This window comes from Schistocerca piceifrons, chromosome 8, assembly GCF_021461385.2.
Source record: "Schistocerca piceifrons isolate TAMUIC-IGC-003096 chromosome 8, iqSchPice1.1, whole genome shotgun sequence".
NCBI lineage: Eukaryota > Metazoa > Arthropoda > Insecta > Orthoptera > Acrididae > Schistocerca > Schistocerca piceifrons.
The window spans coordinates 334789985-334803977 of NC_060145.1; the positions used below are offsets into that span (position 1 = coordinate 334789985).

A 13993-nucleotide genomic window follows, 5' to 3' on the forward strand; every position below is an offset into this window, starting at 1 on the left:
GTCAAGGACAAGTTTGGTGAAATAGTCTCTCAGTAAGGTGCAGTTGGGCACCCTGTTGATTGAAACAGCTTCAGCTACCCAATCTGCAGCTCTTCATGCTTGTGATCATCTTGGCAATGTCTCAGTGTTTATTACACCTGACAAGCCTCTGAATGTGGTCCGGGTAGCACTGATTTTTCATAGGGACCTCATCCTGCAAACTGATGAACTCCAGGCTGTTCAGGAGTGACATGGCATTCATTTTTTTTTTTTTTTTTTTTTTTTTTTTTTTTTTTTTTTTTTTTTTTGACGTATGCTGAAGGACCATAAAGACAACCACACTGATACTGGCGGCACCTTCGTTCTGGCTTTTGATGGAGATACCCTCCCAGTGAAGGTTATGCGCTACAGGTTTGATTTGAAGCCGTACGTCCCACCACCCATGAGGCACTTTTGGTGCTTGCATTTTGGGTATATGTCTTCCCGCTGTATGGTGGAACCTCTGTTTGACGACTGTGGACACCCACTCCATGAGGGAAGCATCTGTGTTCTGCCACCTGTGTGTGCAAATTGTCATGACCGCCATTCTCCTCACTTACCCGATTGCCCAGCTTACAAGGGAGAAAAGAAGATCCAAGAGAACAAGTCCCTGGATTGCCTATCTTATACTGAGGCTTGCCAGAAATAGACTGACTCCATCCAGTCTCACTTTCTTCAACTTTTGCCTCTGATACATTCTTTCCCCCTCCTACCTTGTCCTTACCCCAGCCCCATCTCTCCCTGCCCCCTGCAGTTTCCACACCCGCCCCTCCCAGTGCCACTCCATTCCCCCCACCGGACCCCTTCCCCTCGTGTGTCGTGTGTCTCAGGCTGGAAGCCTACTACCACTACTGGAAATACAACATGTTGTTTCCTCTTATTTTGCGTTCTGTCTTGCTCTTCAAGAAATGCACTTCCATGACGACCTCTCCCCTACGTTTTGTTGTTTTGGGCATTCTGTCAGAATCGTGCTGGCCTTGGGATAGCATCTGGGGGGCCCTGCACCTTGGTGCACACCGATGTCATTAGTGGCTGGATCCACCATTGTACCAACTTGGAAGCAATAGTAGTTAGTGCAAATGATCCCAGCAATCAGTGTTTGCAATGTCTACCTCCCTCCTGGTAGGACACTTGCTTACGTTGAACTGTGTACCTTTACAGCAACTCCTGCCGCTGTATCTCCTCCCTGGGGACTTCATTGCGCACCACCCCCTGTGGGGGAGTGCCACTTCGACAGGTATCAGCCTGTTAATTGACCAACTTATTACGGACTTTGATTTGTGTCTCCTAAATGACAGTTCCCCTACCCACTTCAGTGCTGCTAATGGCACCTTTATTGCTATTGATCTCACTTCCCTACATTGGTCACCCAGTGGTGATGTTCATGACAGTGATCACTTCCCAGTGATTCTATTGTTCCCCTGCCTCCGCCAGGCGGACAAGACCCTATGTTGGGCATTTCGTAGGTCTAATTGACCTTTATATATGTCTGCTGTGCACTTACAGTTCTCTCTCAAATTGCATTGATGTGGTAATGCAGGGTGTGTCTGCCACTATTCTTCATGCTGCTGTCCTCATCATTGACTGGTACCGTGGTGGACCAAGGATGTAGCAGCCGTTATCCAGGACTGTTGATGGGCACTGCAGAGATTTAAACACCACCATCCATAGACCAGCATTATCTCTTTTAAGTGTGTCCATGCTAAGGATTGCGGGGAGCACCATGTTTTCTGCCTGGGGATGTATGCCTCATCACAGGTTTGGTCCAAGCTTTGTAGCCTTCTAGCCCACCAGCAACAATCAACTGCCCAGAGTCTTATCCTCCAGGGTGCTTTGTGTACTGATCCATTGGTCTGTACAGAACACCTTGCAACAGCATTGGTCTCCTCTTCCTATCCTGCTACCTTTCTCCAGCAGAAATGCTGAGTTGAACAGACCCACTTCTGTTTCTACCGCCACCAAGCTGAATCCTATAATGAACCCTTCACTAAATGAGAGTCCTTCCAGGTTCTTACCTCTTCACATGACACGGCCCCAGGCCTGAATTCCATCCACAACCAAATGATCTAACGTTTGGAAGTTACCCAGAGGCAACATCTACTCAGGGTCTTCAACCACATTTGGCTCAGGGTTACCTTCCCCTTGCAGTGGTGTGACAATATACTTATCCCCTTCCTTAAGGCCGGGAAAAAACCCAATGTCTCTCTGCAGCTACCGCCTGATTAGTGTGACCAACATACTTTGTAAACTGCTCGAGAGGATGGTTAGCTTGCAGTTATGTTGTGTCCTAGAATCTCTGGGCGTTTTGTCCCCGTACCAGTGTGGCTTCCGGGAAGGACGATCTCCAAATGGCCATTTATTCAGGTTGGAAACAGCAATCCAACAGACTTTTACTCGCTGCTGGCACATTGTTGTGGTCCTTTGACCTACATGAGGCATACAACATTACTTGGCACCATCACATTTTAGTTACCCTCCATGATTGGGGACCCCTTCTGATTTTTATCCGCGAGTTTTTATCCCACTGGCTATTCCGGGTTCGAGTTGTCACTTCACTCAGCACCCTTCGGATTCAGGAGAACAGTATCCCACAGGGTTCCGTGTTAAGTGTCACATTCTTCCTCATAGCCATCAATTGGCCTGTGGTTACCCGAGCATTGAACATCGATGATTTTTGTGTCTGTTTCAGCTCCCACTTAACACCATCTGCTGAGCACTGACTTTAAGGTGCTGTCTGACAGGCCTCTGCATGGGGTCTCTCTCATGGCTTCCAATTTTCTCCCTCCAAAATGTGGGTTATGCATTTCTGCCATCAACCCACAGGACACCCCAATCCAGAACTTTATTTAGGTGACCAGCGCCTAGATGTTGTAGCACAGTCCTATTTCTTGTGCCTTATATTTGATAAAAAGCTGACCTGGCTGCCCCATATTTGCCACCTGAAGACCACATGCATGCGGAAGCCTAATGCTCTCCGCCTCCTGCCCTACACATATTGGTGTGCAGATTGTGATACTCTTCTCCATCTTTACTGTGCTTTTTTTTTGTCCAGATTAGATTATTGTAGTCAGGTTTATGGCTCAGCAGCTCCTTCCACTCTGAAAATACTTTACCCTGTTCAGCATTGGGTGGTGCATCAGGCTATTGGTGCCTTTTGCTCTAGTCCTGTTGACAATCTCCTCGCAGAAGTGGGGGATTTGCCCTCTATAAGTACGATGGAGTCAACTCCTGGTTTCTTATGCAATTACCATTTCTGAGGATGTATGTCTGGAGTACAGCATTGTATGGTAGTGAAACATGGACTGTGGGAAAACCGGAACAGAAGAGAATCGAAGCATTTGAGATGTGGTGCTATAGACGAATGTTGAAAATTAGGTGGACTGATAAGGTAAGGAATGAGGAGGTTCTACGCAGAATCGGAGAGGAAAGGAATATGTGGAAAACACTGATAAGGAGAAGGGACAGGATGATAGGACATCTGCTAAGACATGAGGGAATGACTTCCATGGTACTAGAGGGAACTGTAGAGGGCAAAAATTGTAGAGGAAGACAGAGATTGGAATATGTCAAGCAAATAATTGAGGACGTAGGTTGCAAGTGCTACTCTGAGATGAAGAGGTTAGCACAGGAAAGGAATTCGTGGCGGACCGCATCAAACCAGCCAGTAGACTGATGACAAAAAAAAAAAAATTCAACGATTCTCTGACCATCCCTTGTACCCTGTGTTCTTTGCAAATGAGGAATGTCTCCCTCCTGATACCTACCCCAGTGTGGGGTTGCTGGATGGCATGTGTCCCATTTACCTCTGCCAGGATCTCAATCTCTACTCACTGGAATGTGCCCTATGTATTTCGCCACACACCGCTGCCTTGGATGGTGCCTAGACCATGGATTAGGACCGACCTGTTAGAGTCCTGAGGTCTGTGTTGCCTCTATGGTCTTCCAGCATCTTGTACATTCCATCCTTGCAGAGTTCCAGGGTGCTACTGTCTTCTGATGGTTCTAAGATGATAGATGAGTGGGATGTGCTTTCACATCTCCTACTGCCTTAGAACACCATTTATTACCGAGATCATGTCGCAGAGCTGCTGGCCATTAACAGGGTCCTCCATATTGTTATTCAGGCCTCCCTCCAAAGTGTTTTAATGTGTACTGACTCGATGAACAGCCTGCAGGCTATAGACTGATGCTACTCTTGTCACGCTTTGGTCTCCGCTATCCATGACCACCTCTCTGCTCTTGGCCGTGCTGCCTGCTCAGTTGTCTTTCTCTGGGTCTCGAGTCATATGGGCAACTCAGGGAATGAACTAGCTGACTGTTTGGCTGGAGAAGCAGGTACTGACCATTCCCTTTCATGGTTCCAGCTCTGCAGATATGCAGATCATCAAATTTTTCTTTGCCCAAAAGTGGAATGACATCTGGTGCGCTACTGTTGTCAGTAGTAAACCACGCACAATCAAGGAGACTACTGCAGTTTGGCACTCTTCTTTCCACTCCTCTCGGAAGGAGTCCATTGTCTTAAGCTGTCTACGCATTGATCATACGAGGCTCACCCATTGTTCTCTCTTGCGTCATGAGCCACCTCCACAATGTGGCTGTGGAGCCAGACTGATGGGGTCCCATATATTGGTGGAATGTCACCTTCTTTTGGCCCTTTGTACTAAGTATGGTCTTCCAGATTCCACAGCTTTAACATTAGCAGACAATTCACGGGCAGTTGAACTGGTCCTCAGTTTCCTCCATGAAAGTGATTTTAATTTTCAGATACGAGGTTTCACTTTACTCCTGGAGTAGGGGCAAGGCGGTTGTGGTTGGGGCCTCTCTTTATGTTTTCTTGGTCGGGGCCACATGATCACTCCCCCCTGCAAAGACCACTCTTTTATCCCTCTCTTTTTCCAGTTTTTAGATTTATTCTACCCTTGCATGTCTTCTGTTGTGTGTGTTAAAACTTTCTCGTTTTATAGTTTGACCCCCCCTGAGTGGATCCATCCACTTTTAGCATACCCTCTCTCTTCCACCTGTAACTTTGGAACTGCGGGACTAATGACTTTGCCCTTTAGTCCCTCCCCCCCTCCCCTGCCCGTCAATGAATCAATCAATCAAGGTGAGGCCCATTTATTTCATTGGCCCAAAAGCCAAGATGCTTGTTGGATATCAGAAGAATGCCTCATCACCACAGTCCATGTCCATTTAATATCAACATCTGGCTGATAGTATCAGTTTCCAGAAAAAGTTTGAAAAGTGTAAACTGCGATGTTGAGAGGCTTAAAATAAAAATTGGTGTTACCATTTCCATGCTGCCATGTGAGATTCTCCTACAGATTTGAGAATCAGATATTATCACAACAATGCTTTGGAGCCTAAATTAAGAAACCAAGTTACAAAACAAACCTGGATGAAGAAACTCACCCATGGCTGGTATTGCACAGATATCAGATGTGACCCCTATGGTGATGGGATTGCTGGTTCTTGTCCTTGAATAGAGAAGTGACCAATGCAATATAATGAATTATTACTTCATCATCATCATCATCATCATCATCATCTTGGACAGTTTCCAGCCACTGGCTGGGTCTGTCGGGAACACAAGCCTCTCCACCGTGTTCTGTCTTTCCACCATTCCCCCTCTTCCACCTTCGTCCAGTTCTCTCCTCTTCTCATCACACATTCCTTCACTCCCTTCACCCATCTATCTCTTGGTCTTCCTCTGGGCCTCTTCCCCTCCAGTTGCAGATCAAACATCCTCTTTGGAATTCTTCCCTCATCCATTCTCTTCATGTGTCCATCCCATAAGTCCAACCCCTCGTCCAAGTCGTGGGAGATGGGCAACGGCACAAAGTAGGGGATTGCCTTTAGGGGCGATGTACAGCGGGGACTTCGTGTGCCCCAGGACCGCTACGGTAGCTGAGAAGGCCCTATGGGAACCCTGAAACGTGACGGCTAACGGGGCTCTGGTGAAGCTGCGATAGGCCTAGCAAGCCAGTAGTGGATAAATCAACTGCTTTCAAAATGAATTATTACTTGTCAATTTAAAAATAAAAACCACATGCAGTGAAACAGGAGCAACATGTTGCTGCAATGTAAGCTTTTGCAATGGTACTTTCCCTCAAATTTACCCATCATTTTCAGGCATTGTTAGTGCAATTGGAAAATTGAATGTGATTTTCTGAATACTTGAAAACATTCTCCTTCCAGCAATGATTAGTTTGAGATCAGTAATGGAGACCAGATTTTTTAAAAGCAAATTGATTTTGATCTATTTTTGTAATAAAAAAATCAATTTTGAATGGATTGTGTAAAAATTTAAAAGTGGGGTGAACGATACTTTATATAGGAAAACTTTGTTACTTAGCTGTTGTTGACGTCATCAAAATTTTCATGTTTATCATGTGTTTAACCAACAAGATACAAGAAGCCAAACTTAAAACTATATTCGCAGCCCATTTTTTGTGGCTAGTTTTATTCAGTTTATGTAGCATCTGTAGCCTTCGTTGGAAATTAAACACACTGTTCTGGGGAGGGGGCTTAAAACACATTGTTTCGAATGAGACTGGTTTTGAAGCTTTAATAGCAAATGTTATTTGTAAAAGAAGTGTGAAATCTACCCTATTTTCAGCTTTTCCAAAAACTCAACATCTTTTTGACTAATTTGTAGATTATTGGAAAATAGTAGGTGAATGAAATTTTGTATTCCATATCCTTGTGCTGCTGACTTATTGCATATTAAGTTCCACATTTAGCATGCATTTATCCTACGAGATATCAGAATTTGAAATTTAAATCTTTTTTGTGCTGCTATTTTCATGCCCAAATTTTATTCAAACTATGTAACACAGTTAGTCTGCATTAGATAATCGAATACACTTTGCTTTGCGGCTCAAGTTTGTGGTTCAAATCATAGTCTTTCTAATGAGATAAGTTTGGATAGTTTCATAGAACACAGTATTTTTGTAAAATATGGGCGAAGATACCACATTTTTCACCTTTTTTACGAAATCTTCAACTTTTCACTTACTTTATTCAGTATTGGAAGGTGGTACATAAATGAAACTATATTTTTGAACTTTATGTTGTTACATTCTCACAAGCTAAGTTTCACATTTGTCATACCTTTAGTCACTGAGATATATGAACCCAAATGTCAATATTTTTTTGGGTGTTTATTTTTTTTTTCAGGCGATTTTTGCCTCAAATTTTTGGGCTGAATATTGCTCACAAAATCCCTTCCATTATTATTCTTAAGAGAACACACAAAGTTGTAAAAGATGGCCAACAAAATATTGCCCAAGATATAACAGCTCATTTGCCAGAAATTCAATCTTGCTCCACACTGTCATGTATGAAGTCAAACAAGTGACTATATATCTGCCAGTATTACTTCGACGAATATTAAACTTTACCTTTGTTAATTGGGGACAAGGGCGAATATTCTCACAAAATTTCACTGAAATCCATGATGATGATGGTTGAGCAGGAAAATGTTCATAAATTAGGCAATTTGTCATGGAATGAATAGCATATTCTCATTAAGATTATGCAATGTTGACATTCCTTTGCTGTTAACTCTTTTTTTTGTATGAATATGCAGTACCAAGTATAAAGTACTGTTTGACAGTGTTATCATTTTTATCTCAGAAGAAATTAAAAAAAAGGAATAACGTTTAGAATATATTAGAATTTTATGTCATGGCTGAGATGGTCAAGGATAGGCAAAATAACTGTGAACTTTTAGAAGCAGTGGCCCCAGCATTTGTCTGAAATGATTTAGTGAAGCTAAACCTATGCACTATGATAGAGATTTGAACCCAACATAGAAGTCCAGTGTCTGAAGATTTATGCCACCCCATTTAATGCAAACACAAATCAATAACGATCAAAGATGCGCTGTACCTAGAGGACTTAAAATAGTTCTCAAATACAGCATTGTCCTTCCAGGCCCACTGTTCATTTGGTTGGAGTATATCATGCAATGCGAGTGAGTAAACTTTATACATGTGGTTGCAGTTAATATATGGTAATTGACTGCTGCCTTTCTTGAGCTGTTACCTCCCTTATCCTTCAACTCTACTTTCAGATTCCCTACACTTACAAAAATTCAGTTTTTATGGAGAGTTTCAGCCATTAAGAGAAGTAGTTTTTTCCCTTTTGGGAGAGGTTTTGATATTTGTATTTTGTTTCCATCACAGGTGGTGTTTGTTGTACCTTTTTCTTCTGTGAGGACTTTTGTATTAGTTAGTGTTTCGTTTTCTGCCAGTGAATATTTAATTTGCCATTGGGAAGTCACTTCAAAACTAAAGTATCATATTTTTTATGTTTAACTTCATGGAACTGATTGGAAATTTCAGTATTTTTATTATGTGTATTAAGCACTTTAGCTTTTTCAGTTTTGTGATTGAACCTTCTCTTTACACTTTTAAAGTGTTGCAAATGCACTAATTGTTTCAGATGGTATTGCAAGGGCAGGAGCAGCTGGATTCAGTGAATTGCGTAATGCTGTCTTTGCAAAAGTGGCCCAGCATTCAATACGCAAATTGGCACGCAATGTATTCCTTCATCTACATCGTCTTGATCTTTCATTCCACCTTAGCCGCCAGACAGGTGCATTGTCAAAGGTTAGTGTACATTTTGAGAACAATATTTTATGAGTTTGCAAGACAAAAGAAAGTAAATTAACAGTTGGGTTTCATGTATGCATGGAAAATGTTTAACAGTTTGTAATTAATATTTCTTGTCATTTATTATAATAATTAAATTATAATCTTCATGTGTTGGTAGTAGAATTGGTTGTTACATATTAATTAGTGTCAGTGGATGATATCTTTTCAGCCACTGTCAAATTATAATACTGGCACATTGCTGCAGGGGACACACATCTTAAACACACTGATGCATTGTGATACCAGTCTGCTTGTTGCCTTGTCCCTTAATTGTCTTTTTCTGGTGGCTTTGTTCAAGTCTCAGGGAGGAATAAATCAAAAGCTACTCATTTTTGTATCCTAAGCTCACAAGTTTTTGCAACACTGAAGCAGGCATAAATGATCCAAAAAGAAGAAATAAATTTGATTAATTATGTACATAGTGTGAAGTTTCCAATGTTGTGTCTTAATACACATGTAATTTGCATGCATGTGTTCTAATGCTTAACTGGCGCGTGAGGAGAAAACAACAGAAAGCTCTTACACATAAAAAGTTTAAATAAGCTGTTCATTTACTTCTCCATACAAACCACTTCAACACAGTATGCCAAAACTAGATATAAAATGGATATGCAGCAACTATCTGGTAATCCAACCAGGTACTGAATAATAGGTCAATATCCAGAGGATACTGGATTTTCAGTAAATTACATCAATTTAAAAAAAATCTAGTTTATTAATTCACATGTAAGATACTCTAGACACAAAGAAAACCACAATATCTTCAAATCAAAACATTGTTTATTATTCATTTTAACAAAAATTAAATTAGTACTCGTACTGAACTAGGGACAGAGTGTGGTGGATGAACACAGATTTTTTAGCATTAAGAGGTAATAAGTGATTTATGCTTGTCTTCATGAACAAGGCCAGCTTCAGAGAAATGCTTTTAACTATATAAACTGCTGCAAGGTGCTGAAAGACAAATTCTGGCAAACTTTGTTAAATTCAGGTACTGTGTCACATTAGCTGACTACCGTATGAAGGTGGTTACTGTGATTGATTTGAACCGTCTTTAAATAATTTTTTTTCATTTACGACTTCATTGAAGCAATCCCAAAATGTATTGTGAACCTTGCAAGTCTTAGTTGAGTCAGTCTCGTTTCATCTACTTCAGCAGGTATTCGGGATGAAGTACTGCTGGTGGAAGATTCTTGAAAAATTCCAGTAGGATCTTCTGACAAGTTCTTTCAGCTTCAGTGACAACCAAATAGCTTGGATCTAGAAATTTTGTAATCAAGTACTTTGGATCTTCATTTAAGACACTGAAATGACTTTACAGCTTTCAATGAGGCTCTTATGTGTGGTAAATCAGGGATTCTCTATACTGCCTCATCTTTATGTAAATATGCCACAATGTGTGGTATTGCTTCAGGTATACAGGAGAGACTGAAACTTATATTTCTTCAAAGGGCTTCAATAATTTAATGCACTGTTCCATCAGAAGCCACTGATAAGACATGAAGTTAGTGACTATACAGTGAGTGACATAGCCTGTTTTTGTTCTAACAAGTGCTTTACCATATAAAAGGTGGAATTCCACCTTGCACTGATACCTTGCACCAACTGCTTTTGTAAATTTAGTTCTTTTGAATTGCCAACAGTTTTTTTTCTGATCTTGAATGATTGAAGTGGGTTAAGAAATGCCTACAAGTAGTAACTGTTGCTACTAGTGTAGGCTGGACCTTCAGTGACTCAGTTACAACCCTCTGAAGCAAACAACTGGTACATGCAGCAGAATCATACTCAGCCACATAAACACTGTTTACCATGTTCGAGCCACAGTCATCAATGAATAAATGTATGTTGCTTTGGTCAATATCCTAGTGATCTGCAATAGTAATAAAGCCCTATTGCCATATTTTCTCCAGTGTGAGAACCTAGACAGCTGTTCGTTGCAAGAACTCTGTGTTCCAGCCAGAAATCAGGAGATGACCAACAAGCTGTGAAACTCATGATTACATTATTATGGAACCAAGTCCCTATATCAGAAGCTACAAAACCTACTAGAACAACTGAAAAATTTCTTTTGATTTTTTCATAACTTCTGCCGTAGATGTAAGGAACAATGTTTTGGAAAATGTAGTATGGCTTGGCATTTCATAACGGCATAAAGCCCATTCCAGGAATCTTGTAAATCTGTTCTTTTCTATAATAGATGATGGCTCATCATGAAGTGCAATCATTCCTGGTATTAGGTTATGATCTCTTTTGGTTTTTGTGTTGTGTACATCCCAAACTAGTTTCTTTCCTTTCAGATGACTGTGAGATAGTCAGTTGCTTTCCTGTTGACATTGAAGACAAACTTGTACTGGGGATGTCTAAAAGACAGTGTAGGCACACCAGCAGCTGTAGCTTTATCAGTTGCTTGGAAGAAAGAAAGGTTAGATATTTTCTATTACTTTAAATGGTTTTCTATATTTCACAAATATATCTGTGCATCCCAGGCAAGTTTATTTAAACCAAGTTTTCAATAAATAGGAACCTACTAATGATATTTGCCATTTTATCTATAGACCTTGTTAATCAGTGTAATAAACCAATCCAAAACAAAAGAAAAAGACAAGCCAATGCTAGGGTTGCCATAATCCAAGGACGAAAATCAAGGACAAAATTCGGTGACTATAAGGATGTGGTTGAAACATGGACCGATATGTTGTGCAAGTGACCATTGGTTTGCATTTCAGTTGAATCTTCACCATTACTTTACAGTGGTAATTATGAAGATGTGGCTGAAACCCGGAATCACACAATGCCCTTTCAACTTTCTGCACGTCAGCCAAATCTTCATAATAACCATAATTCAAACAGTAATTCTGTCAGCAAAGAAGTTGTAATTAACAAGGAAAATTAATCCAAGCGTTCATGGCGTCTATAAAGGAGTAGTCAATGATGAAGAAAATTAATTGCAATTGACATTAAATAACATTTTAATTAAAGCACGGAACACAAATTATTAACACGTACACGATCATGCTGCTACAATTGATACATATCTTTCGCTTTATGCTTTAAACCAGTCATATTTCCACATTTAATACTTGGAAATGCATCAATATATTCTTCTCGAAAATGTACTTTTCATTTTGACATTTTAAATTCTGTGCAATACCACCACCAGAAGTACACTTTGCACTGCTGAATGTTAACTTTACACGACCAAAGAATATTACAGCAGAAACGTTGTAAACCAACAGTGGAAAACTGAAACAATCGCAAAGAATCAATTATTGCACTGCTTCCACAGTCTGTTCTGAAAATAGCAGTGTGATTCTGAAGTGACACGGAATATCAGCACAGGTTTCAACGGCTATCGTCAAGTTTGCAGGAGTTATGAAACACTTGATCGGTCACCAGTGGCAAAACTTGTGTTAAAAAAAGTTTTTTTACTTACTAGCCACTTTTTTCACGGACATTTTCCTCTTCGTCCAGGACACCCATCTTCGAGCATAAAATCATGGACTGTCGGTGAAATCCGCAACATATGGCAACCCTAGCTAAGGCTTTGGTGTGTTCCTGCTGTTTTTTCTTCTCTGCCACAAGAAATTTGAACTTGACACAACAAGCAAATTGCTGGCTTCTTATTTTTATATCTTATAATGGTTTAGATTCCCAATTTAACACTGATGTGACAATGTCAGAGGTAACATGGCTGCAAGCGGTGGCTATGGGCCGCTGTCATAAGGGGAGCCACTGCCAAGATATGCACGTCATGTACTGCCACCCATTGGCGACTATTTTCCACTGAGCCTGTGGTCGAGGCTCATGGCGTGGCAAATTACTTGCTGTACTTTGTAGCTGTTTGCATCACATCATTGCAAAACCAAGTTGACTGTGTTTTCGACTCAGTTTGTTTCCAAGTCTTGAGTGCTTACATATTTGGAACTCTTGTATTTCTCCGCTGAGTTAGCTGTGTCCTGAACTTGTTAGTGCTTCTTTCACTTCATGAACTCGGTCTATTGCAGACTTATGGGAATGCGTGCTTGTTTCCCTACATAGCATGATGCACCCACCAGAGGAAGTGGCAATGAACAGTCTACCTATGCCACACAAGTTAGAAAAATTGTCACCGTTTATACAAAAATATTCCTAAGCAGGAAATTTCTTCTTTACAGATGACATTTTTTAAAATTTATATTGAAATTAAAAATTATTTTTAGTATTAACCCTAAATGATAATTTGAAATGAGCAGTAATCAGTGATCACATTTCTTAAAAAAATCAAATAGTAAAGTCAATCAATCAGTGTCATTTACTCACTTTTCTTTGAACAATGGTGCCCAAATTTACCTGAATCTGCCTACGCATCCATTCATGATCTCCATGGGCTCACTCAGACCTAAACATTACATGCATCATGGCAATATTTAGCCAAATATCCAGCTTATAGGATGGCTGGACGTTCACCTGGCCAAACAACTGTCCATTTCATCCATAAACAAAACCCTCGGGTCTGTCATAGGAAATTAATTTTTTACCTAAAAGTATATTTTATGGTTAACTACATATTCCACATGGTGGATTTCTGAGTATGAATTATGACAGATTTCATAGCATGCATCAAAATTACCAATGGTATTTCTGCACACACCACCTGAATCTCATCCCAAAATGTGTCCAGATGCTGTTTGCGGTGGTAAGCTTCCTCTTTTACATTGCTCATAAGGGAAAAAAAGAGACAAACCAAACCATTTTTTTATGCACTAGGCACTGTCAGTCTTTTCGTCAGACTAGTTACACAATTATGCCAACTGACCGTTCCATTAAGTTTGAATTGCACTTCGTCTGACCAAACATTGCTGCCCATAAATCCTGGTTCATGTGTAATCATTCCCTGACCTTATTCACCGAATTGTAGCTTGGGTAATTGTCACTTAACTGTTTCATCAGCCTTGGAATAAAATAATGCAACCTGCTTCTTTTTGGAATGCATCGTAGACTACTGACTTCTAAACCTCTTTCATGTGCCTGGAATACTTTTGTGGTGAACACAGTAACAATTGCAGCACCAAATCTGAGGTTTCATCACTTCTGGCCATGCAAAATCACACTGATTGGCCTTTCTGCACATGACACATTGGTCTGTGAACATCCAGTTTTTCTGGGAAATGTGCATATGTTAACCTTGTAGATGAATCAATCCCATATTTGCGCCTCCACAGTTTCTAAATTGCAGCAACATTCGCAAACTCTGATAACAATTGGAAGCTCTGTGGGGTTTTGTGCAGGTGGTGCTATTGCCTATAGGAAGTTTGCAGGGACTGTTAGTTGATCCCAAA

General features: G+C 40.6%; 1 protein-coding gene across 1 annotated transcript in view; it reads left to right on the top strand.

Moving 5' to 3' along the window:
* The window catches only part of LOC124711139 (iron-sulfur clusters transporter ABCB7, mitochondrial), an 87282-nt gene that overhangs the window by 33515 nt on the left and 39774 nt on the right, over positions 1-13993 (top strand). Inside the window, exon 4 of the mRNA XM_047241034.1 lies at positions 8464-8630. Within this exon, the coding sequence (XP_047096990.1) occupies positions 8464-8630 (167 nt within the window). The remainder of the gene's footprint in view (positions 1-8463; positions 8631-13993) is intronic.